At 48.3% G+C, this 21,953-nt stretch overlaps 1 protein-coding gene across 1 annotated transcript; it reads left to right on the forward strand.

Annotated features, from left to right (window-relative positions):
• The first annotated feature begins 775 nt into the window (after positions 1-775).
• LOC109145642 lies at positions 776-21,070 on the forward strand. The gene is made up of 17 exons (XM_039549086.1): positions 776-789; positions 14,640-15,467; positions 15,648-15,850; positions 16,001-16,191; positions 16,302-16,451; positions 16,635-16,783; positions 17,106-17,253; positions 17,500-17,687; positions 17,777-17,914; positions 18,201-18,315; positions 18,488-18,643; positions 18,852-19,028; positions 19,162-19,317; positions 19,477-19,578; positions 19,983-20,085; positions 20,366-20,422; positions 20,727-21,070. The coding sequence occupies exons 1-17, from the start codon at positions 776-778 to the stop codon at positions 20,894-20,896; spliced, it is 3,045 nt and encodes a 1,014-aa protein (XP_039405020.1). The 3' UTR covers positions 20,897-21,070.
• The last annotated feature ends 883 nt before the right edge of the window (positions 21,071-21,953 follow it).

Here is a 21,953-nt window from a genome sequence, read left to right on the forward strand (position 1 = left end):
ACAAGTCCAGCAGGGATTTCTTCTCCATTCTTGCCTAATAAACCAATATGAAAACACCATTCCTGCAGTTTCAGCTGGGAATCAGACTGTCTGGACTATATATTACTGTATCAGTCCTAATAACTCTATTTCTATGTGTATGTAGAGTTGCACTTAAGTAATCCCATCCCATTCAGTGTTACTTTCAGCTGAGAGCACAGAAGGTTAATGTGTTGGTTTAACAAAAACCTGGTTTGAGGTGGCAGAGAGAAAAAAAGAAAAGAGCTGTTCGAAACTTCTCTGTCTAGCACAGAGCCAATCACTGAAAGCCCTGACGATGGGCAGGTTACTAGCCCAATTAGACAAGTTGGCAACACCTCTGTGATGACCTATTTAAGAAAGGAGAAAGCGCAAGAAGTTCTCTTTTTCTTGTTCCCCTCCGAGGGGTGATGAGGGGGGGCCCCTGAGCCCCTTCCCAGAGAAGGCTGCTGGGCCTTTCCCGGCACAGCGGCCAGGGCCATGCCGGCAGGGAGGGAAGGGCCACCTTGGTGTCGTGAGCAGCCCTGCAACCAGAACCCTCCTGAGGCCGGGACTGCGTGGCTGGGACCCTCCTGGGGTTGGCGCGGCCTGAGCAGAGCCAGGCGGAAGCTCCTTGTGGTCAGCAGCGAGAGACGTGGCTAGTATTTCCCTGATGCGGAGCCCAGACAAAATCAGCCTCTCAGCTGCAACTTTCAGATGCCAATTATCTTCCAAGTCAGAGAAAAAGGAAAAGTGAGGTCATATGAGGAAGGCCAACATGGCGGCACCAAGGTCGGTGGGAGAAGGGAGAAGCAGGAGGTGCTCCAAACGCTGGAGCTGAGATTCTCCTGCAAGCCTTGGTGAGGACTATAATACAACAAACTGTTTCCCTATAATTCATGAGGTGCATGGCAGGGGGGTGCAGAGATGCAAGTGCAGCCCATGAAGAGGAGTGCTCGTGCTAGAGCACGTAGATGTTGAGAGGCTGAGATCTAATAAAGAATTTGAACAGAGAGAGATGACCCTTGCTTTTAGAGATATGAGAGTCTTCGCTTCCAAACTAGAACAGCTCATCCTTAAAAGACTAAACCCCATGAACTACTACTACCCATGCTAGGCAGTTGTGGGAAGACTGCATGACCCGTGGGAGGGATTTCACCTTGCAGTGGGTTTGGGCGGGCTGTTGCTTGTGAAGGTTGAAACCACGCTAGAAAAGTTCGCAGAGGGCTCTCTCCCATGGGAAGGATCCCACGGCACAGCAGAAGAAACTCTTTTCCTTAAACATAAAGAAAGACTCTTAAGAAGTGAAATACTGACCAAACACCTACGTTTGTTTCCTTGTGCGGTTGGTAGAAAGAGGGAGGGACTGGAAGATAAAGGTGTTCTGAAAGTTTGCTTTGGTGTTCATTATCCTTTTTACTTTTAATTCTGTCAGTAGTGAATCTTCTTTATACTGTTTAAGTTTTGAACCTGTTTTGCCTTGAAATGTTTTTTCCCTAATCCTTAACTCATGAAAATTCCCCCTCCTCTGCTCAGCTATAGCAGAGGAAAATAAGTGAATAGTTATTCATGGTGCCTGGTGCTTAAGCAGTGTCAAACCGTGACAGTTAATTAATCATGGAAGGTTAATTTTGCAAGGTATACTGCCCATATGAACTGCTTATTGGTCTTTAGCTTCCCCAGCATAGCTTTCCCAAAAATATCAAATCAAACCCAATCTCTTCTTAAAGCAAAATGATAGCTGGATCATAATCACTTTTGTTTTGGAACCTTTTGGAATGTATTTTGTGGACTGGAAAGAAAATGTGTTTGACCTAGCTACACAAAAAGCATAGAATATGGGAAAAATCTGGACAGTGGGGAGATAGTTACACTTACTGTGTTAACAATTCTACCAAGATAAAGTACATTCAAGGTCAAAGAAATTAACAGATTCAGTAGGTTTTGACTTGAGGTCATTCATAATTTTTTTCATACATACTTCAGAGCAGCACAACCTTGTGCTTAGCAGGGACAGGAAAGACAGTAAAACAGACAAATGGCATGGAGGGGAGGAGAGAAAATGTGTTGGAGCGAGTTGGCAAACCATAACAGGCATAGAAAACAGTACTGGCGGATAGAGAATAGGGAAAGGAAAAGACAAGGAAAACTTTTCCTGACAAAAAGGAGACCTTGAGCAGCTGTCCATCTTTTACTTCATTGTGACTAATGGCAGAAGGCTCACAAAAATTTCAGGCCAGACATTCCAGAACTATGGTACCAATACCACTGATGGCAGAGGACCACTAAAAATAATTTCTGACTCCCTACCAAAGCCTGATTTTGTCACTGTGGATACTAACACTGGCCAAAGATATCATGAAGCTGCACTTCAATGGTTTCTTATGTTGAAAACATTATAGTTTTAAGTAATTTCTGTATCCGGATTCACAATATGAAAGTATTCAAGGAAATAGTAACTCACAGGTATTTTGAAAGATGTGACAGAGGATTTACAATTTTATACTTTCTGTACAGTTATCTGTTAATAAGCATACTCCTTTCTATTTGAGAGTGGATTTTTTTCCACCTACATATCATGAAATTGCCATAATTTCTTTATTCTCATTATAGTTTCTCAAGGCAGTGTTAGACTCAATAACAGAATATACACACAGAAATTTTTTCTATTTAAGAAATAATTTCTGAGAATATCAACTTAGTTTGGGAAATTGGCTTTATATGCTACCATCTTAGCTAGAAAATCCAGACCTGCACAACTTCCTGGTTTTATTATCTAACGAGCTCCTTTTTTTGGTCAAAAGAATATTTTCCCTAGTGATTTCAAAGAATATGGAAGAAATATGTTCTGTGTCAATATCACAGGACAGTCTTAAAAAAACCCCAAAGCATAGGTAAGCTATATTTGTATCATTAAATTTTTACAAACTCTCAGAAGTCAATTATCAACCATCTAAAGATCTAAATAATACCTTTTCCTGTCAATCAATTCCAACAGAAAAAGAGAAAGGTTTTCCTATTTGGTTACAGTGTAAATTTTAAGTGGCATCAAAAGTAAATTGCTGATTTTTCTTCTTTTTTTTAAAACTATTTTTTTTCCAACTAAAGTACCAAAAAACATACTGGCATAAAATATTAATTTCATCCTGTGGATGGCACTCCTGGTCTGTCAAAAAACTAGTGGCTTTTGAGAACTATGCCTTTGATGAAATTTTAAAGGGAAATTCAGATTTGTTTGTTCCATATCCACAATATTCAGAAGGCAGGACTTAAATAGCCTAGATACTTGTAAAATGACTGCAAATGCTATTTATTAAGTGCAGGTAAGCAGTTTTTATAGCCTCAGCACCCAGTCAAACAGTCACAGGTAAGTTCAACAAATACAGTATTTCATCAAATGAATGAGAAACTAAATCTGCTGGGTAAGCAGCAACAAGATATTATTACAATCCCCAAATGGTTTAGGTTGTACATGATTAAAGCAAGAGTCCGAGAGCCAGCTCCAGGTCCAGAAGAAAAAAGTGAGTGAATTGTCCTTTTAGAGGGTGATAGCTTCACCATGAATTTTGCTTTCTCTCCCTGTACATCCTGAGACAATTCTCTCAGTTTCTCGTGTAGGAAGGATGGAGATGAAAAAAAGCTTAGGGGTTAATGTGCAGTGATGCATCTTTTATCATGATGAAGGGTGACACAAGGAATACAAGAAAGAATACATATGAGTGGCCCTATATTTGCTCTTTTGTCCAGCCTAGAAAAAAATTCTTGCTTCCTTGGGGCTGACCAAGGTCCCTAGCCTCTTGTTGCTGAAGAACTAGCACTTAAGGCCAAGCAAAATGTAAAGAAGAAAGAGACTTTCCACAAATGAAAATTAGCAATGAATTTGTGAAACAGTAATTATAAAGGTTACAGAGAGAAAAACATTGAACAGAACCATTTGATTTTGACCAGAAGATGAGCAGTAGTGACTTCATTCCTGCCTCTATTGCTCAGGGGGGCTCTCAGAGTTAGGAGTGCAGGAAACACTGGCCACCAAGCAAAACTCAACATATATCTCATGCAGTTGTGTTTGTCAAGAGTCCTGTGCTTGTAAACTTGCAAAACACAGCTAGAGTTAAAAGAAACCCATTTGAAGATTTTTTTTTGCATCTACCCAAAATTCCTCTTCCTTTTCCCTTTTTTCTAATGCAAACAACATCATACTAAGCAGCTCCTGGATATTACTGCTGTTGCTGCACCCATTCAGGGCAGGCAAAAGCAGGTAGTTGTGTTCTGTTAACAGGTTTCCCCACGGAAAGCATGTGACATCCAGGGATTACATCCCCCTGGCTCAATCTAGCTGCTGGGGAAAATGGGATCATTTACAGGACAGTAAACAGCCACACACTGGTAGCTATTTGCTGCACCTAAGTGATAAATTTTAATGCCCTAAACAGAGACAGTCTGTGATCTATATAAGCAACCTGTAAATCAAGATAATAAGTAGCCGAATAAAATTATTTGTCCTTCAGTAAAAAACATCTTGCGAAGAGGGAGTGCAGAGAAATTAACAAGTTAAGTGTCATCTCTGCAAGGAATAGTGTAAAACAAATTAAGAATTCAAGGTCATGCTGGCAAGAGTTGATCAAGAGTTACATTTTTGTGAGAACACTACGAGTGAGTGTGTTAAACTTCTTTCTAGAAGACATCAAACGCAAAGTGGTGTGCATCCTAGATTTTACTCCAGGGAAATCCATGTTCAGATTCATGGTTAGTACTAGCCAAATGTACACACCAGTGATTATTTGCTTTAGATAAGTATCAGTTTATAAGAGTGATCAGACTCACTGTAGGTATTAACAGTATTTCCTCCAAATTAGGAGATGCAGTTCATACTTGACTCCATGTTCATACTTGAAATATAACTTAGCTTCAAATGGGTATTAAGTCTCACATCTTCAACAAAACTTATTTATTACTCTTAGAAATTCAATTAAGTCAAGTGTGCTGAAGAAAAGATCTCAAAAGGCAAGATTTTGTGCAGAATGGAAAACATCTTTAAGGAGATATTTTTTCTTCACAGCTAACTTAGCAACCAATTTAAATATATATAGCTCGGCCAGAATTGCTTTACTTAAACACCAAACTCCATTTCACAAGCCATTAATGACATCATATGAGACAGTTTCTCTCTATACCTCTGAGAAATTTTCAGTATGCTTCCTTCCCTATTGCTGCCTGCTTCAAACAGATCTTTACTAAAGCATTCAAGGCGCCCACATGGGCATACCAGAAAGATTATTTCCACGCAAGGAATGTTTACCAAACCCCTACTCACTTCAGTGCCTCAGTCTACCATCACTCATTTCAGACCACAAGATTCAACACTTGTCCTTTGAAGAAATGATACCAAGTATCTTGAATGTCAGACTCTCATTCTGAACATTGCACTCACTAGCGCAAGGGCCAACAGGAAACTGGCTTAAATAATTTGTTCTGGGGCGGATCTTCAGAGAATGTGGCTGTCACTCTGCAGAAGCTACAAGGCGCCCCTGGGAAAATGGTAGCTGTACCCATTTGTGAATGTTCTGTTCAACAGTATCTGCTCTATAAATACTGTATTCAAGGGCATTTCAGTACACTGCTTGCAAAATACCACATTCGGAGCAAGACTCAGCTGCTTCAGCATAATAAAGCAGCTAGAAAGATGGTATAAAAGTATTGTGAAATTTTTTTCTTGACCAGGTCTATCCATTGTTAAACATCAGCACCCTCAAAGGTAATGAAACTCTCTTGTCACTATTTTTTCCATAGTACAAAAACGGCACACAGCAGTCCACACAATATATTTTTTTTAATCTAAAAGGTCTTCCTTCACACTAAGCTCATGCCCTGAGGTGCTCCCTCCATCAGGGCTGGAGTGGGGACAGTCCAGGGCTTTTGTGCTTGCTCAAAACAGACAGAAGCAGCTGCCATTGTCACAGTTATTGTCCATAGCCCATGGCTATTACAGATAACTGACACCAAGAAAAAGGTGAATCCAGTCAATGCCTTTATATAATGCACGTGCATGATAAGGAGATTTCTCAGGAAAAGAGGAGTGTTTGAGGTAGAGGACATCACTGACCATTACTGTGAATATGGAGCTCATATTTGCCAACCTTTGCTCAGAAAAACCCTGCTCTCACTTCGAAGGTGTGTTTTTTACCACATGTGCAGTCCAGAGCCCATATAAAGAAAATAGATCCACAGGAACTGGAGATTATCTCTTACTGAGAAAAAAAGGAATGAAATAGTGCGTGCAGCTAACAGCACAAGGAAGGTGGCATTTGAAAACAGCCAGGTGTGTGATAACCTGCAGTAAGATCTGAGTTTGAAGAGAGAGAGGGAATTTATTTCTGTGTGATAAACTGTAAATATCTTAATCCATTAAAGGTTTGAGACTCTTTGAGAGGGAGCACCAAATAGGTCTGTGATACATCACAGCAGTAAATGGAAACACTGAGACCCTTATGGAATTTTATGAGAAGTACTTACTCTTTTTCCAGGAAGGCAAAGACAATTTCCCCAGAACATCCCAGGCCACACAAATTTGGAGAAGTCTAATGACTTCCAAAAATGAATGTGTCTCCTCAGTGAACAATGTCACCACTTCTAATCAGATCAAGCTGTGCTGACTGTCAGTGGGATGGCAAACCAGCACTTTGTGATACCACATGCCTGGGGCAATTTTTCCTGATGCTACCTTAGGACACTGAGCTGTTAAAGGAAAGTGGTGGTTAAATGCTGTTAACGCCATTTCTCTTAAATCGACTAACTTTGCTGGTTGTCCACAGCTTGCTATACAAGTCAGATGCAGCTGTGAATTACCGTGCTAAATCTTCCTAAAATCAAGATTTTTCCTCCTTCATTGTTTCATCCATTTGAAGTGGATTTCCTTCCTTGCTCTCTTTTCTATATTTTGAGAAACAATTTCTACTTCTATTCTTACTGTAGGTATTCCCCCTATTAATTAAAATTGAGATTCATGACAAAATCAGAGAGTGTGGCCTGGATCTCGTGGCTTTGTACTTTATCCTGATGCTGCTTTTCTAGCTACCACTGGATGGAAACCTACTTTTGTGTCAGATGTCTTCTGAATTTTGAATGGCACAAATAATTCTAAGAGAAAGGCAGAATGCCACACTTAAAATTAATCCTGGGATTAGAGAATGGGGTTCATCCTATTCCATACCCTACTATAGTCCTACACTTGCAGAGCAGAAATTCTGCATTCTCAATTAAGCCTGATGGTTGGATCCTAAAAGAAAATCACAGGTTTCAGAGACCATAGACAGCTCTGTGGATTTTTGATGGAGAGAATAGAAGACAAACGAAAGCAACTGATGAAATGTGACCTTTTTTAACATGTCCTATTTTATTGTGTTTGGTAGTTACCGAAAAGGAGGTCCACAGCTAACCAGAGAAAAGTCTGGAGCTGTAAGGATATAGGAAAATACAGGTCAGCTCACAAGTCTAATTCTGAGGTAAATGCTCACCTTAAGCAGTAGTTCTGTAGGGCTGTGGAAAAAAGAAAAGTGGGATATTTTACTTCAGAATTTCCAGGAAAGCAGTGGAAGTTGGAATAGTGATGCTGTATAGGCTGTGTCAGCCCCCAGCAGTGTCTGTATTGAAAGAGATGAATTAACAGAAATTATTGGTAAAACTGCATTAGACAGAACAGACCACTGAGTAAGCAACAATTAGGGAAAGGGCAGCAAGGAACAACTGTTGGAGTAGGGAATAGCTAACCAAACATGACAGAAATGCAAGAAGTAAAGAATAGGTATCAGAGGAGAAACAGCTCAAACATATGATAAGTTGCTGCTTAGATAAGGACTTGGTACCTGGCAGCACCTTGTGAAGATCAAGCTATGAAGGAGTTGAATGCTGCATGACAGAAAGAAGGCAATCAGCTGATATAGCAGCTGCCTCATAATCTCATTGGAGAAGTGAACTGTGAAATAGTTACAACTACAGAGTGTAAAATAGTTATCTTACCTTATCTCTCTACTTTGGGGTGTTCTTTTCTTTTTCTATGTTTGATAAAATAAAGTCAACTACTTGACATTAGCAAGCAGATAAAATCAGTTCAGTGAACCCAAAAAGTGTAATTAAATTTTCCTGAAGTTTCAAGTTGACACCTGAGCTGCCATTAACTATGACTTAACACAGCATCCTTGTCCCATTTCCTGGGTAGCTGTCCTGACAGGATCAGCGTACTTACAAATGAGTGAGTGATTGGGATGGGAGTTAAAAATGTGATATATTTTAGGGAAAGTTTAAACTGCAGCAAATATTTTCCAGCATTCTAGGAACAGGAACTATGTAAGAACTAGAACAAAAGAAAGCAGTTGCACCCAGTCTTTCTAATCACATGGAGTACAAAGTCTTTAGGATTTTAAGTACTTCTATTCTGGGAAACAATTTTTTCAGCCTACTCCTGGTCACCTTTCTTTCCTTTAAATATTTCAGGGGATGATGAGGAGAGGAATGGATGAACTCTTTTAGTGAGAACAGCTGGTGCTTAGTTGTCATCCTTCCAAAGGCCCCAGTAGCCTCTCAGTTATAGGACCAGGTGTTTGTTCTCAGCATGACAGAAGAGGGGCTGCCAAGCATCCACAAAGGATAGGGATAGCAGCTGTGAGCAACTATCATCTTTGGGGGAAAAATAGCTATTAGCAGAGCATAAGGTATCTTGGAAAAAGGCAGAAAACAAGATCAAAATGTCCTGATAACAGTCATCCTATGGAGAACATGGGCTAGGCACCCAAAAATGAAGGCAGACTGAAAGTAAACTTTTCCCACTGCACTGTTCATTGATTTTACAGTCATTTACAATGCTTTTTTGAAAAAGGGGGTGAATCTAGACCCTTCTAGAAAATTCTTCTTTGTTGCACAGAAATGAAGGCAGAAATATATCTTCAAGTTTTCTTCTTACTTGGTTAATGCTTTCCTAAGTAGCCCAGTCCAAGTTTCAGGAGACAGCATGAGTATTACTGATATTTTGATCTATAACTCCAAACCTAAGAAACACTTCCCTCCTCTGCAATGCAGTTTTCCATTTTTCTGTGATCTTTGGCCTTCCACATGGAAAAACAATTGACATTTCATCCTTTACTATGTTGTTCTTGTTCTGCTTGAATTAGGATGGGTTTAAATCACTTGCTGTGAAAGTGTAATGCTGTTTAATCAGGAGTGAACACTGCTTAGCTCTGCATTTGTGATTTTTATAAAGAAAGACTGCAGTCTGAAGACATATTTCTGCCTGAAATGTGAAATTTTAAGTTCATCCACGAGCATATCACAACAATTCCATCTTTACTGTTCCTATCATTCTAGTGATCTCTTCTGTTTGTGCCTCTGTTGCCATCATGGGTGTCATTTCATGGGTCATTGTCACACACACAGACATGACGGAGATATTCCCACAACTGCATTACTGATTGATGGTGGAAGAGAAATATAAATTAAAGCTCACACTTTATAATATGGAAGATCTACTGCTCTGACTGCTCTTAAAATTGCTGGAGACCTGGAGGTCCCTCACGGCAGTGAACGTTGTGCAGTTATATAGGCAAAGACAAACAAAAAAAGCGAAACACACACCCAGAGCATTCAAACATTTAATTGCCATTAGTACATCTGAATGATTATGAACTTACTATAATATCTATTTTATTGAAATACCTTCAGACTTCCTTTTTTAACCAGCAGAAATAATTTTGAAGTTGTGTAGCCTTTACTCTCACTCACAAAGTCTTGTCCTTTTTTTTATTGTGTGAAAACTTGTTAATAACCAAACCCAGTCTCAGAAGAAGAGAAAGAAACTCCATGACTGCACTGCTTTGGAACCACAGTGAGAAGCTTCTGTCCACGCTTTGGTCTCCTGAATTTCTAGGAACACCCAGAAATCCCCATTACACAGACTGAATATAAGCAGCACAATGTCTGTTCATCTGTTTGGCCAAGTAGGATAACACTCTCAGGAGGAAACCACTGAGCCATCAAAATTGTTTTTACATTTAGTTTAATTGCTTGACTAGTCTCAAATCCTCATCAAATGAAAATAACTGAGTGTGGACATCTAAAGCAATGGCATTTCAGCCATGACCTTGCATGCCCAGCAACAGCCACTGCTCTATAATACAGGGTGAAACAGAAAAAGAGTCCAGAGTCTCATCTGAAGCATTTAAACCTAGAAAATAACTGCCAACAATGACTGTTAGTAGTTCAAAGTAATTTATGGCCATAGGAAAAGATTTAAAGGTCAAGCCATAAAAATAGGTCATTCTATTGTTTGTATTATCCGTACAGATAAGATAGGCAGTACTGGCACTGGTTTCCAAACACACCACAGTTTGTCAGGCTCTCCTTTATCTACCTCTTGGACTTAGTTTACTTCAAATCCTTTTATGCTTTTCTATTCATTGAAGGAACACAAGATAAAAGGGAAATCTCCTTTCACCAAAAAAAAAAAAAAAAAAAAAAAAAGCGTAATATTTTCTACTCTTGTTCTTTGTTACTTTAAATCTCAACAGTGCTGTAAGGAGAAAAGTCATCTGGAAATGCTTTGAAAAATATTGTCACTGTAGCCTTAAAACAAGATAGAAAGAAATCAGTTACCAAACCACGGGATTATCATGAAATCTGGAAACACTCCTTGATGGTATATTCATTATGAGAAATGGTATCAAACAAGCCCTGGAAGCCTTACATTTAGATGGGAACCAGGAAAATAAATCAGCTGCTAATTTCTTCTTCCTTTTCTAATTTGAGGAAGGGAATGGATTTTTCTCTCAGGAGTACTCCATACACAATTGGAGGCACTAACACTGACACAAAGTAGGCATAGAACTCAGGTCTGAACATAAGATATCACTTCTTCCAGGGTTTTTGGCTTTTGTTGTTGTAATTCTATTTGTTTTGGTTTTAGGAGAAAGTGGAAATTTGCCCTGTTTTCTGAGCAAACCCAACTTTATTCAGTTAAGACTGGAACAACATTTTAATGAAAAATCAATGTAAGTGTCAATAATCCAGTCAAAGGAAAATTCCTATTTTATACCATTTTACTGAGCATGCAATTATCCAAGGACTGTGCCTATTACAATGGTCAAAGCATGGGGAAGAGAACTGGAGGGTAGAAAAGAATTGAACAACAAAGGAAAAAGTTGCTATTCTTCAATTACAAGAGAATAATGTACTGAAAACTCATGAACTTTAGAGTCACAGATAATTTTGCAGAGCTCAGCCTGTAATTTAAAAATACCTTGGTAATTTCAGTCTAAAACTATGTCAGGACTAATGTCTGCCCAAAGTATCTCATGAAGACGCTGTGCAATGCAAAAGATGTACTGAAGTTTTTCGGGTTCTTCTAAAAACTTGGAAGTCTGATTTATTCCCACTATGGAAACAAAAATGAAAACACAGGACTTGCAAATAAACAAATATTTTAAATTAAGACAGATATTCCCACAGTACTACAAGCTAAATTAATAAATAAACACAAATTCTCCCTCTACAAATACCTTCGTTTCATCTCTCTGTCTATAAAGACAGGCTCTATTTATTTCCATGGATACTCAACACTACTTGGAAGTCATCATTTAATTACCACTACAAATCTTCAGCAAAATAAACACTGAGGTGGTAGTGACAAACAATTCATAATCCACCTTGTTTTCACCTAAATTGAAAACTGCATTCTTCTGAATTTAAACCTCGTCTCTCTTGGGATTCACTTCTGTTTGAGCTCTTAAGATATTTGCTCTTCTAATAGCTACATGATTGCAGTGTCTAGCTAGACATGTCTTCTCTCTATTAATCTATATTTAAACATTCAAAAGTAATGGCAGGGGCCTGACAAGTTAAGGAGATTAAGATTTAAGGCTAATAATCAGACAGAGCTTTTATTCCAATCTTTTTGCTGATTAAGGGAAATGTCTGGGAAAAGTACATTACCTTTTGTTTGGCATATGGGAAACAGTGAGAGTGGGTGTTACGATCCCATTTAAACCTAGAAAAGCAAAGCAAGCTAAGTCTCTGGGCATAAACTGGAAAGAATTTAGAAGGCTCAAAATATTCCCAGAAACGAGATTAAAACCAAACAAGGTTAGATGTTGATGCCAAAAAATGGATGTATTTTATTTAATAGTAGAGAGGCAAAGAGAAGGAAAGAGAAAAGAAAGAAAGAAATGGAAAAAAGAAGTGGGGGGGCGGGTGGGGGAACAGGGAGAGGTGACAGGGGTTAGGTGGAAGCAAATCACCCATCTGAGGGTCCCAACGACGTCTCGTTGCTCCCCTCCATCTGCTCTGCTGGTGGTGAGGGTCCCCCGTCGCTGCCCTGGCCACGCCGCCACATGCAACGCCACGCCGCCACACGCCACTACACAACAGACTACAGAATCTTGTACAGAATACATGCTTTGGACCAGGTGGGAATGCCCATGTATCTCCCCTTGCAGGGGCCAGCTTGACACACTGTCCCTTGCAACACTGAGGGTCTGTTGCATCATCTCTGGTTCAGGGTCTGGGGAGCCCTTTGAGGGGGGCCCCTGTGATGGGCCATGTCACCCCCTTCTGCTGTGGATAAGCTTCCCCCTCCCGGTAAGGACCCCTCAGCTGGGCTCTGCACAGTTGGAGGATGGGCAGTCACTGCAGAGGCTTTTTCAAGATACCCAAAGCCTCTCCTCCCTCTACCTCTTGGTTCAAGGGTCTCTTCGAGCCTGGCAGCTGATAGCCCTGGGGCTGTGGTCTCCACCTTGGAGGTGTTAAGCCTGTGCTTTGTGAATGTCCCCAGCCCTGAGTTGTTATTTTATCTTATTTTCATCAGTGAGCAGTGTCAGGCCTCACTCAGGGCCCCATTCAGGGTGTGGTAGTCTTCTCTGCAGCTTTTGTAATACAGTTTTAAAAGTCCTTTAAGAAAATGTTTAAGTTATAAACTATAATATTTCAGTCTCTGACAGTGGGACAGAACAGCTTTTATTGCATTTGAGAGAAGTAATTTTTTGAGTAATTTGAGAGAAGTAATTTTTTTCTTTTTATATTTTAAAATTTTGCTAGAGCATAGTCTGATTTATATATAACAGAACAAAAGATAATATAAAAGTTTTTCTCACTAGAAACTCTTTTATCCAAAGCTGTTCTAGCCTGTAAGGTAAAAAGATGCCATGTCTTTGTATCCATTTCCCTGTGAGTACTTTGGCTCATGCATTTTAAGAATTCCTGTGATGCTCTGCATGGTGTAAAATAGATGTGTGTGAACAAAAGCTGAGGGGAAGTTTAAATAAGCTCATTCAAGTCCCTTCTGCACTTTCAAAATATCTCATGAAGCTTGGAAGACAGGAAAGATCCCTCCCCATCACCTAACAATTTCTCCAACAGCAGAAGCCTCTTTCTCCTATTAACTTCACTCTCCCTGTTCTGGAGCAGCTCTCCCCTACAACTTCATGGAGTAGCTGTTCTGCAGTGGGTAAGATCAGCTAGAGCAGGTTTCCTAGAAACACAGAATGGCCTGGGCTGGGAGGGACCTTAAAAATTCTCTCATTTCAACCTGCTGCCATGGGCAGGGACCAGGTTGCTCAGAGCCCCATCCAGTCTGGCCTGAAACACTTTCAGGGATATGGCATCCACAACTTCCCAAGGAAACCTGTTCCAGTGCTTCATCATCTTCACAGGGAAGAATTTCTTCCTAATATCTGATCTAAACCTACTCTCTTTAATTTTGAAGCCATTCCACCTTGTCCTGTCACTCCAGGCCTTTGTAAATAGTCTCTTCTCCATCTTTCCTGTGGGCTACCTTCAGGTACTGGAAGGCCACAATTAAGTCACCCCAGAGACCTCTCTTTTCAAAGTTGAGCAATCCCAAATCTCTCAGCCTTTCTTCCTCTGATTGCTTTCAACAAAAGTATGACAGGCAAAGATTTTTTTTCTGAAATAAGAATAATCTGTTCTGTAAGAAGTTGCCTATAAAAATACATGGCTACAGAAATCTTAAAAAAGTAAACATTTCTTACATAATCTGCTCTAGTGGACACCAAGGTTTTCTTATGGTTTCGCCCTCTGAGAAGTTGAGCTGGTACACTGCCATGGTCTAAAGCCTGAAAGTCTTTAATCCGCTCGGTTGTTGCAGGGTGAGGTCCTTTACACAGTGTGCAGTGTGTGCCAAAAGCACTCCCTGATTTCTTCTTGCAGGCAGATCTCTGTGAATATGCTTAGTGCTGGACATTTTGTACATATCTTGTGTGGCTCCAACAAAAAAAAGGAAAGAAAAGTTGAATTTTTTTGGTTCCATTTGTGGATAATCCAGTTTTCCCTTTCACTTCCCTAACTTCCCTTACCAAGCAGAGGCTTGTTGGGGCCCTCCCCCCCTGCCATGTAGCCCTGGGAGAGGGGCCCTGAGGGGACAGGCACGGGGTTTCCCAGCCCCTGGTCAGCCTCGTTCCCCGTTGGTTGTTTTGCGTTTCCCTGCGCGGGCAAGGACCCTCGGGTCCCGTGATTGTAAGAGTTCCTCGGCAGAGCTCCGGCCACGCGGCTGGAGAAATAACCATCTCTGAAACATCTACCAAGAATCTGTCCATTTATATTTCTTTTCCATGGGACTCCTGGTTTGATATGTCGTGTTACAGTATCCCCGCTGTAACAGAGCAACATCTCCTGTCACATTGCCCCCAGTCGCTCCAGCTGCTCCTGCCAACAGCCCCCTGCAGGAAGGAGCACAGACCCCAGTGCGCGTTGGCTTTGGCTGCCCATGGGCAGAGAAGCCCTCCGGGGCACAGGTCTCTGGGGCAGGAGACGGGCGCCAGTGCTGCCAGAGCTCGAGGGGTGGCAGGTCTGCTTCGGCAGGGACTCTGCCACACCTGCCGATTGCAGCGTTCCCCCGGGGCCCAGGGGTCAGAGCAGCACTCGTGCCCTGGCCCACAGGTTCCCTGTCTGCGTCACACCCCCGGGCTTAGGATGGCCACCGGCCGGGACGCGTCCCAAGGAGGCCGTGCCAGCTTCTGTGGAAGGCCCCGTGCCCTTCCCGCCGCGGCTGCGTCGGCAGCCGTGGGGGCTCCTGGTGCTGCCCCGAGCCCGCAGAGCAGGGGAGCGTTTGCTTATGGTTGGAGCCGTTGCTTAAGTTCCTGTCGGGCTGTCTTAGACACTCGGGGCAAGGGATTCCTTCCAAGCTGGGCCACTTGGGGCAGGCTGGGGGCGGCCCAGGGAAGGTGGCATTGTGTGCAAGGGCCCTTTGTGACGCGGTGCAGCACGGTCACCGAGGGTGTCCCAGGGCCCTTTGTGACACGTGCTGCTGACATAGGTGCTGGCGGCGACGCGGCCACGCCACAGTGCTCGGAGCACGCGACGGGACAGGACGGGACAGAGCGGTGCCGCACAGCCCACTCGTTCCTTGCCGACCCGGAGCTTTTCCGAGGCGTTACTCCTGCAGTGCCCTCGAGGCCAGACTGCAGGACTTGGTGACTCGGAGCTTTTCCGAGGCGTCTCCCTTTCCTGCGGCCGCTGCCCTCGAGGACAGACCGTGGGATTTGGTGACCTGAATCATTTACGAGGAGTCTCCTGTCATTGTGGCGGAGCCCTCTGAGACCAGAGTGCAGGACTTGCTCTCCTGCAGCCTCCCTGAGGCTTCTCTGTCGCAGGTGCCTTCAAGGCACAACTGCACGACCTGCTAACCCGCAACCTTCCCAGGCATCTCTCCTGCAAGTAGCCATACATCTACTCAGTGGCATGGAGCAGAGGCCCCTGACCGTGCCCAAGCAGGCCTTGGGGGAGGAAGAAGGCCCTGGAGCTGCCCCAGCACAGCAGCCTGCAGAGCTGGAGCAGTTCCAGCAGCCGCAGGAGGGTGAGTGGCAGAGCTGGGCCCCAGGGCTGGTGCCTGCAGCCAGCTAGGCCCCATCCCATCCCATCCCATCCCATCCCATCCCATCCCATCCCATCCCATCCCATCCCATCCCATCCCATCCCATCCCCCTGGGAACATGCCCATGGACAGGAGGGAAGAGGGGCCGGGGCAGACCCCCCCGCAGCGGCCGTGCCCCATGCCCCGGCCCAGGCCCGGGCTGTGTTCTCCGGCCTCTCCCGCAGCCCCTCAGCTCTGGCCGCGCTCGCTCTTTGCCAGATGCAGCCGTGGACCGGACACAAGAGCAGGGCCCCGCCCGTGGCCGCTTCCGCAGAACAGCGCAGGTACCTGCAGCCATCCCCACCCGGGCTGGGCCTGCTGTCGCTGCTCAGCCGAGCACCGCGCTGGCAGCACCCCATGGAACATCCCTCCCTTCTTTGCCCTTCTCCTGCAGATGATTTGCAAACTCATCAGGAGAATTCGGGAGGAAGAGAGCAGCGTCACGGGCACTGGGGTCAGAGCATACCCTCACATCTTCAAAACCAAGACCAGTGCCGCCCTGCTGGATATGCTTGTGGAGGAGGGCGTTTCCAGCCCAAAGCAAGTAAGCAGCCTGTGGCCAGGGCTGGAGCCCCCCAGGAATCGCTTGGCCACCCAAGCCACGCCCGCTGGTCACTTTAAGCCTTTGAGGCCATCACAGTGTGCTGGGAAGGGAAGCGCTTCTCTGCAGAAGCTGGGGACATTAGTCCCTCTGGCAGCTTTCCAACTCTCCCCGTGCCTTCTCCAGGTGCCCGCCGTGGTGAGGTACATCCACCAGTGGCTCCTGTCCAATGAGTATCCTGAGTACAGACTGTCCAGGACCCTTCTGGATCTGACTGAGGCCTACCCCACTGATGTGGTGATGACTATCCTGCGTGTGGCCCCATCATGTGACAGGTATGGGCCCACCTGCCCAGAGGGCCCAGGGCTCACCAGCCCCTCGCCCTGTGGAGCCCGTCCCAGGTGTCTGACAAACGCAGAGTTCCAGGGCCCTCTGGCTCCTCCATTTCCCAGCCCTGGCATGTCAGCCCCCAAGCCTGCTGCCATGCTCCCTCCCTGCCCCTCAGGGGCCCGTCCCCACAGCGGTGGGCTGCCTGGGTGCTGCCTGTGAGGGGCACTGGGCAGAGGCAGGGCTGGCAGCCAGCTCAGGTCCCCGCTGCTGCCCAGGCCACGGTGCTGTGGCCGAGATCCCCCCTGAGACGGAGCTCTGACCCCACAGAGCTGCCACGGCCATGTGGAAGACGCTCATGTGCTCAGTCAGGACTTCAAAGACAGTCATGCCGCTACTCCTCGATGTGCTGGAGAGCTGGCCAGAGCACAGCACGCGCACCTCCGACGGGGACGACACAGACGTCTTTGCCCTGGCTGTGAGTTTCTGGAACCGGCCCTTGCTCGCCCCCGGGTCGCCGCTCCAGCAGTTCTCCATCCTCCTTCCCCCACTGCATCTGCCTGCCTCAGGCGCTGGGCTGAAACTGGGCCTAGGGGCAGGTTCAGGGGCACCAGGCCCGGTGCTCCACCCTGCGTCTCCCCTGGCCTCTCCCTCCCACGCTCGGGCCCTGCCACATGGACACCTCGGCAGTGAGCGCTGTCTCGGCGTGGTCTGTCCTCTGCAGGCAACTCTGGTGATGTGGAAGATCCTCCAGGTGCCCTGTGTGCCACACGTAGTGACAGTCTATTTGCCCCGCCTCTTTGTGCATCTGCTCTTCCAAGTGTTCTTCAGCACAGTGGAGATGCCAGAGAAGGTCGAGAACTTGTGGAGAGCATGCCAGGAGCAACATGGCCTTGCCACCAACCCCAACAGGTGCTCCATGCCAGTCCTCCTGTCCCACCCATGTCCCCAGGGCAGGAGCCAGTGCCCCCAGCGTGACCTGGGCTTTGCTCTGCACACAGGTTTGCAGTGCAGACCCTGAAGGACCTGCTCTGCCGACTCTACTATGAGGACGTGGTGGTGGCCGTGGAACACAAGCGTGGCTGGGACACGCTGCTGAGTGCTGACACCCACCACCACGCAGTGGGTCTGCTGGCCAGGTGAGGCCCCCTCCTCCCCAGCTGCCCTCGGCATCTGTGCCCTGTGTCCCGGGTGCCCCACACAGTCCCCGTGGTCATGGGCCAGAGGGCCTTGTCACCGAGGGATGGCCGGCCGGCCAAGGACACTGGAAAAGGCCGGGAGAGGAGGGTCCCCAAGAGCAGCCGCCTCCCAAAAGACCCAGGTCCCCTTGCAGGGTGGCGGGGAAAGACCAGACCTGTGTGAGTCTGTCCTGGCAGAGGTTTGCCCCCCCGGCTCACGGTCTTGCTTCCTTTCTCCTCCTGCCAGGGAGATGTCCCGGGCCTCCAAACTCGTGCGTTTCCGGATCGTTTGCCACCTGTTCAGGCTGCTCAGCGGGGAGGAGCCACGCCGGGATCTGCCTGCCCTGGCGTTCCTTGTGGAGGTGAGCCCGATGGCCAGCGCAGCCTCGCGGAGCTGCCTGCCAGCTCTCTGCCCTCTCGTAGCCGCAGCTGCCCGGGACGGTGCCCGCGCCCTGTGCTGCTGCCTGGGCCCAGCGCTGCACGCTCGCGGGCTCGTGCCGGCCGGCTCCCCCGTCACTCCCCTGTGCCTTTCAGGTCCTCTCAGATCCCCCTTTCCAGCGTTGGCTGGACTGGAGTAGATGCGGTGACAGCGTCCTGGAGATCATGTCCAAGAACCTGCGGAGCGAGTGCAGGGAGAGGCGTCGCCTGGCGCTCAGAGGCCTTGTGGTGCTCAGCAAGCATCCCTCGATGGTGAGAAGGGGGCAGCGGCTGAAGCTGCGCTGGCAGCGTGGGGCTGGGGAACGCAGTCGCTTGGGCTTGGCTGGGCTTCGGGCACTGAGGCAGCTGCTCCCAGCTCTCCCGCCTCCCGGTTCAGCTGCCCGAGTGCTTCGGGACAGGCCTTTGGCCTCTGGGCCCTGCAGCAGCAGGGTGGGGTTGCACAGCCTTGTGTTCCGCACAGACCAAAGGAATGTGGAGCCTGACCGAAAGCCTCGTGGAGCTCCTGCAGGAAGACGACAGCGACGTGGTTGGGATGACCGTCGCCGTCCTCAGCTACTTGTTCCTGTACAGTGGTGCCCCGATACCCAGCCCCATCGCCCTGCAGCTGGCTGAGGCCCTCCTGCCACTCTTTGACAACGTAAGGCTCCGTGCCCCCAGCCACGGCCACTGGCTGCTGCCCGGACACTTTGTGCCCTGTGCATTTTCAGGCCCGTGCCCAGGTGGGCCTGGAGCGGCCGATGCGGAGGTCTGTCTTTCTTCCTTTCATACAGGATGATAGCCAGGTGCGGCTGCGCTCCATGTTCGTCTTCCAAGAGATGATGGCTTTATTAACGGCAAAGGGAAAAAAGGCCCTGAAGTCACACGTGCGCCAGAGCCTGCTCCCACTCTCCTTCCACTGCCATGACGAGGACTGGCACGTGGCCAATGTGAGGACTCCTGGGCTGCCGGGGTTCCCCTGGGAGGGGGCTCGGCCGCCTCCTGCCCTGGCGCCGCATGGGCTGCAGCATCCTCCTGGCCTCAGCACAAGGACACGGGTCCTGTGCCCTGGGCTGTGGTGCCATCTCCCGCTCTCTGCTGCTCTCCAGGCCTCCCGGGAAACGCTGCGTTGTGCGGCCAGCTTCCTGAAAAGGAGAGATCTCGAACGCATGCTGGACGTGGATCAGACATGGAGGTTCGGCGAGGGCCTGGTAAGGACGGCCTGGAAGCCCAAGTCGCAGCCTGGAGAAGCCCCCTGACTGCGGTGCTCCGTGTGTGGGGCTGGCAGCTGTGCCCCCGCCCAGTGCTGCAGCCAGGGGCTCCAGCCTGCGCCCCACACGCTGCTCCCATCCCTGGGCCGCGCGGGCTCTTCTCCAGGCTCCTGTGGCCCCGAGCCGGGTGCCCACGGAGCCCCGGCCCCGCTGGGCTGTGGGGCGGGGGGGCACCGCGGCTCCCCGGGCAGCGCCCGGCCCTCGGCCCCCTCCAGAGCCCGGCGCCAGCGGCGCTGGCCGGGCCTCAGCGCTGTGCGGGCAGGGGAGGCCAGGGCGGGCCGCAGGCAGCGCCCGGCCAAGGGGCTGAGCCCGCGCCAACCCTTCCCTCCTGGCGCTCTCTCCAGCTGGCAGAGGACAGGAGCCGAGCGGCCGAGCACTCGCGGCGGGCCCTGCCGTACCTGCGGAGCCCACAGGAGTCCCTGCGACAGGCGGCCATCAGGTTCATTGGTGAGCCACGAGCCCGGGGCCCCTCCCCTCCCCGCCCCGCCGCAGCGCGGCCCCAGCCCCGGCTGCTGCCCCGGCAGCGGGATCCGGGCCAGGGGCCGTGGAGCCCCGCCTGCCCTCGGGGCTGCCACCGCCCTCTCGCAGCCGTGCCCTCGGGCGTCGGGATGCGGCGAGGGCCCGCGCTGAGCCCTGCCGGGGCGAGGAGAACGTGCGGCCGCGGGGCTGGCAGCGCCGCTGAGAGGGAGCTGTGCCGCTGGGGCCGTGACAGGCTCTGTGTTCCCAGGCATCGCCGGGCGGCACCTGAGGGGCCAGCAGGAAGAGCTCCAGCTCATCTGCGAGGGTGAGTGAGTGCAGCCGGCTGTCAGCGGGGGCTGGCGGGGGGAGCTGCAATCCCTGCCCCGGCTGCGGAGGGCTCTGCTCCCTGCGCGGACGAGCGGCGGCGTGGGCAGAGCACAGAGAGGTTTCAGGGGCGCCTGGGGGATTTGTGGCCAGCACCTTCGGATGTCCAGGGGCCTTCGATCCCGTTGGTCCCTGCTCCCTCTTGGCCATGGCCAGAGCAGGCTGGGATGGCCCTGGCAGGGGGGGTCTCCTGGGGTCCCCGCAGATGCGGAGTCTGACCGTGCCTCTGTTCCTCTCTCTTGCAGCCCTTGAAGACGCGTCCCGTGACATCAGCCCTGCCGTTTCCAGCCTGGCGCGTCAAACAGCCTACGTCCTGCGGGCCCTGGAGAGAGCTCCGCGCTCCATCTTCCAGGTGCTGCGAGATGGACTCCGCAGGGCATGCAGGACACGGCCTCGTCTGTCGGGCCGTGGCTAGCTGCAGTGCTGCAGCTCTGCAGCGACCTGATCTGGGAGGCTCTCTCTGCTGCGGCCACCTGAGCCAGCGGGCATTTTTCTTTCAGATGGTTCTTTTCTTCTTTTGGTTTTTCCTTTATATGTAAATATAGAATGTGTTTGTCTGAGATTAAAAATAGTTCATGCCTCAACCATCGATATAAAGTTTTTTCTCATTATGAAGGAGCTACAACCAAAGATGCCTCCCTGAATGGTGGGACTTTGAACTGAAAGTCAAACTGCTGATTAGATAAATTGAGTTTGGGGTGGGGGGAGAGCGCAGCTCACAGAAGCCAGGTTTACACAGACCATCCCAACCAATCGAGGCGGGGGGAGGGGGATGGAGGAGGTTTCAGGTTCACGGAGTAACCTCTGGTCAGAGGCACTGAACAGCCATCCTCCATTACATAAACCGGCCCGGCTGTGGAACTCCCAACCCCACAGACCACAGCCACGGCACTTTCACGCGAGAGGCTTTGCAGCACAGGACTGTGCGTGATGCAACAGATCCAGAGTCGGCAGTGAGAGACTGCCCCCCTCCCCCAGGGGGACATGCCTGGACATTGCTACCTGGCTCGAGGGTATATAAACCCATCCGATTCTGTGCTTTCTGGGGGGACCTTCACCACCAAGAACACCAGCTGGAGAGGATCAGCGGAACATGGTGGGGATCCACGGAGTGGTGATATTTTCCTTATTCTGTCCCTGTCACTCTTTCTGTCCCCCGCCAACTATTTTCTACTTCTTTCTTTCTCTAATATTTACCATCAAATAAAACCCATACCATTGTCACTGGCATATGGTCTCGTTTGCACCTTAATTTGGGCAGAGGCATTTCTAAGAACCTTAAAAAGGAATTGTAACAGTGTTCTAATACACAGACTCCCAGGAGCTTTCTTCTGGTGCCCAGTGTCCGCAGGGCAGAGGGGAAGAGGGGAAAAAGGGTGCTTGTGCTCAGCAAGTTGCCCGGGCGTGCAGTGTGGAAGGGGAAATGGCCAGAAGCCCCCTGGCCTTTGGTGGTTCTGCTGAAGCCTTAACGC

Source organism: Corvus cornix, chromosome 1, assembly GCF_000738735.6.
Source record: "Corvus cornix cornix isolate S_Up_H32 chromosome 1, ASM73873v5, whole genome shotgun sequence".
Taxonomy (NCBI): domain Eukaryota; kingdom Metazoa; phylum Chordata; class Aves; order Passeriformes; family Corvidae; genus Corvus; species Corvus cornix.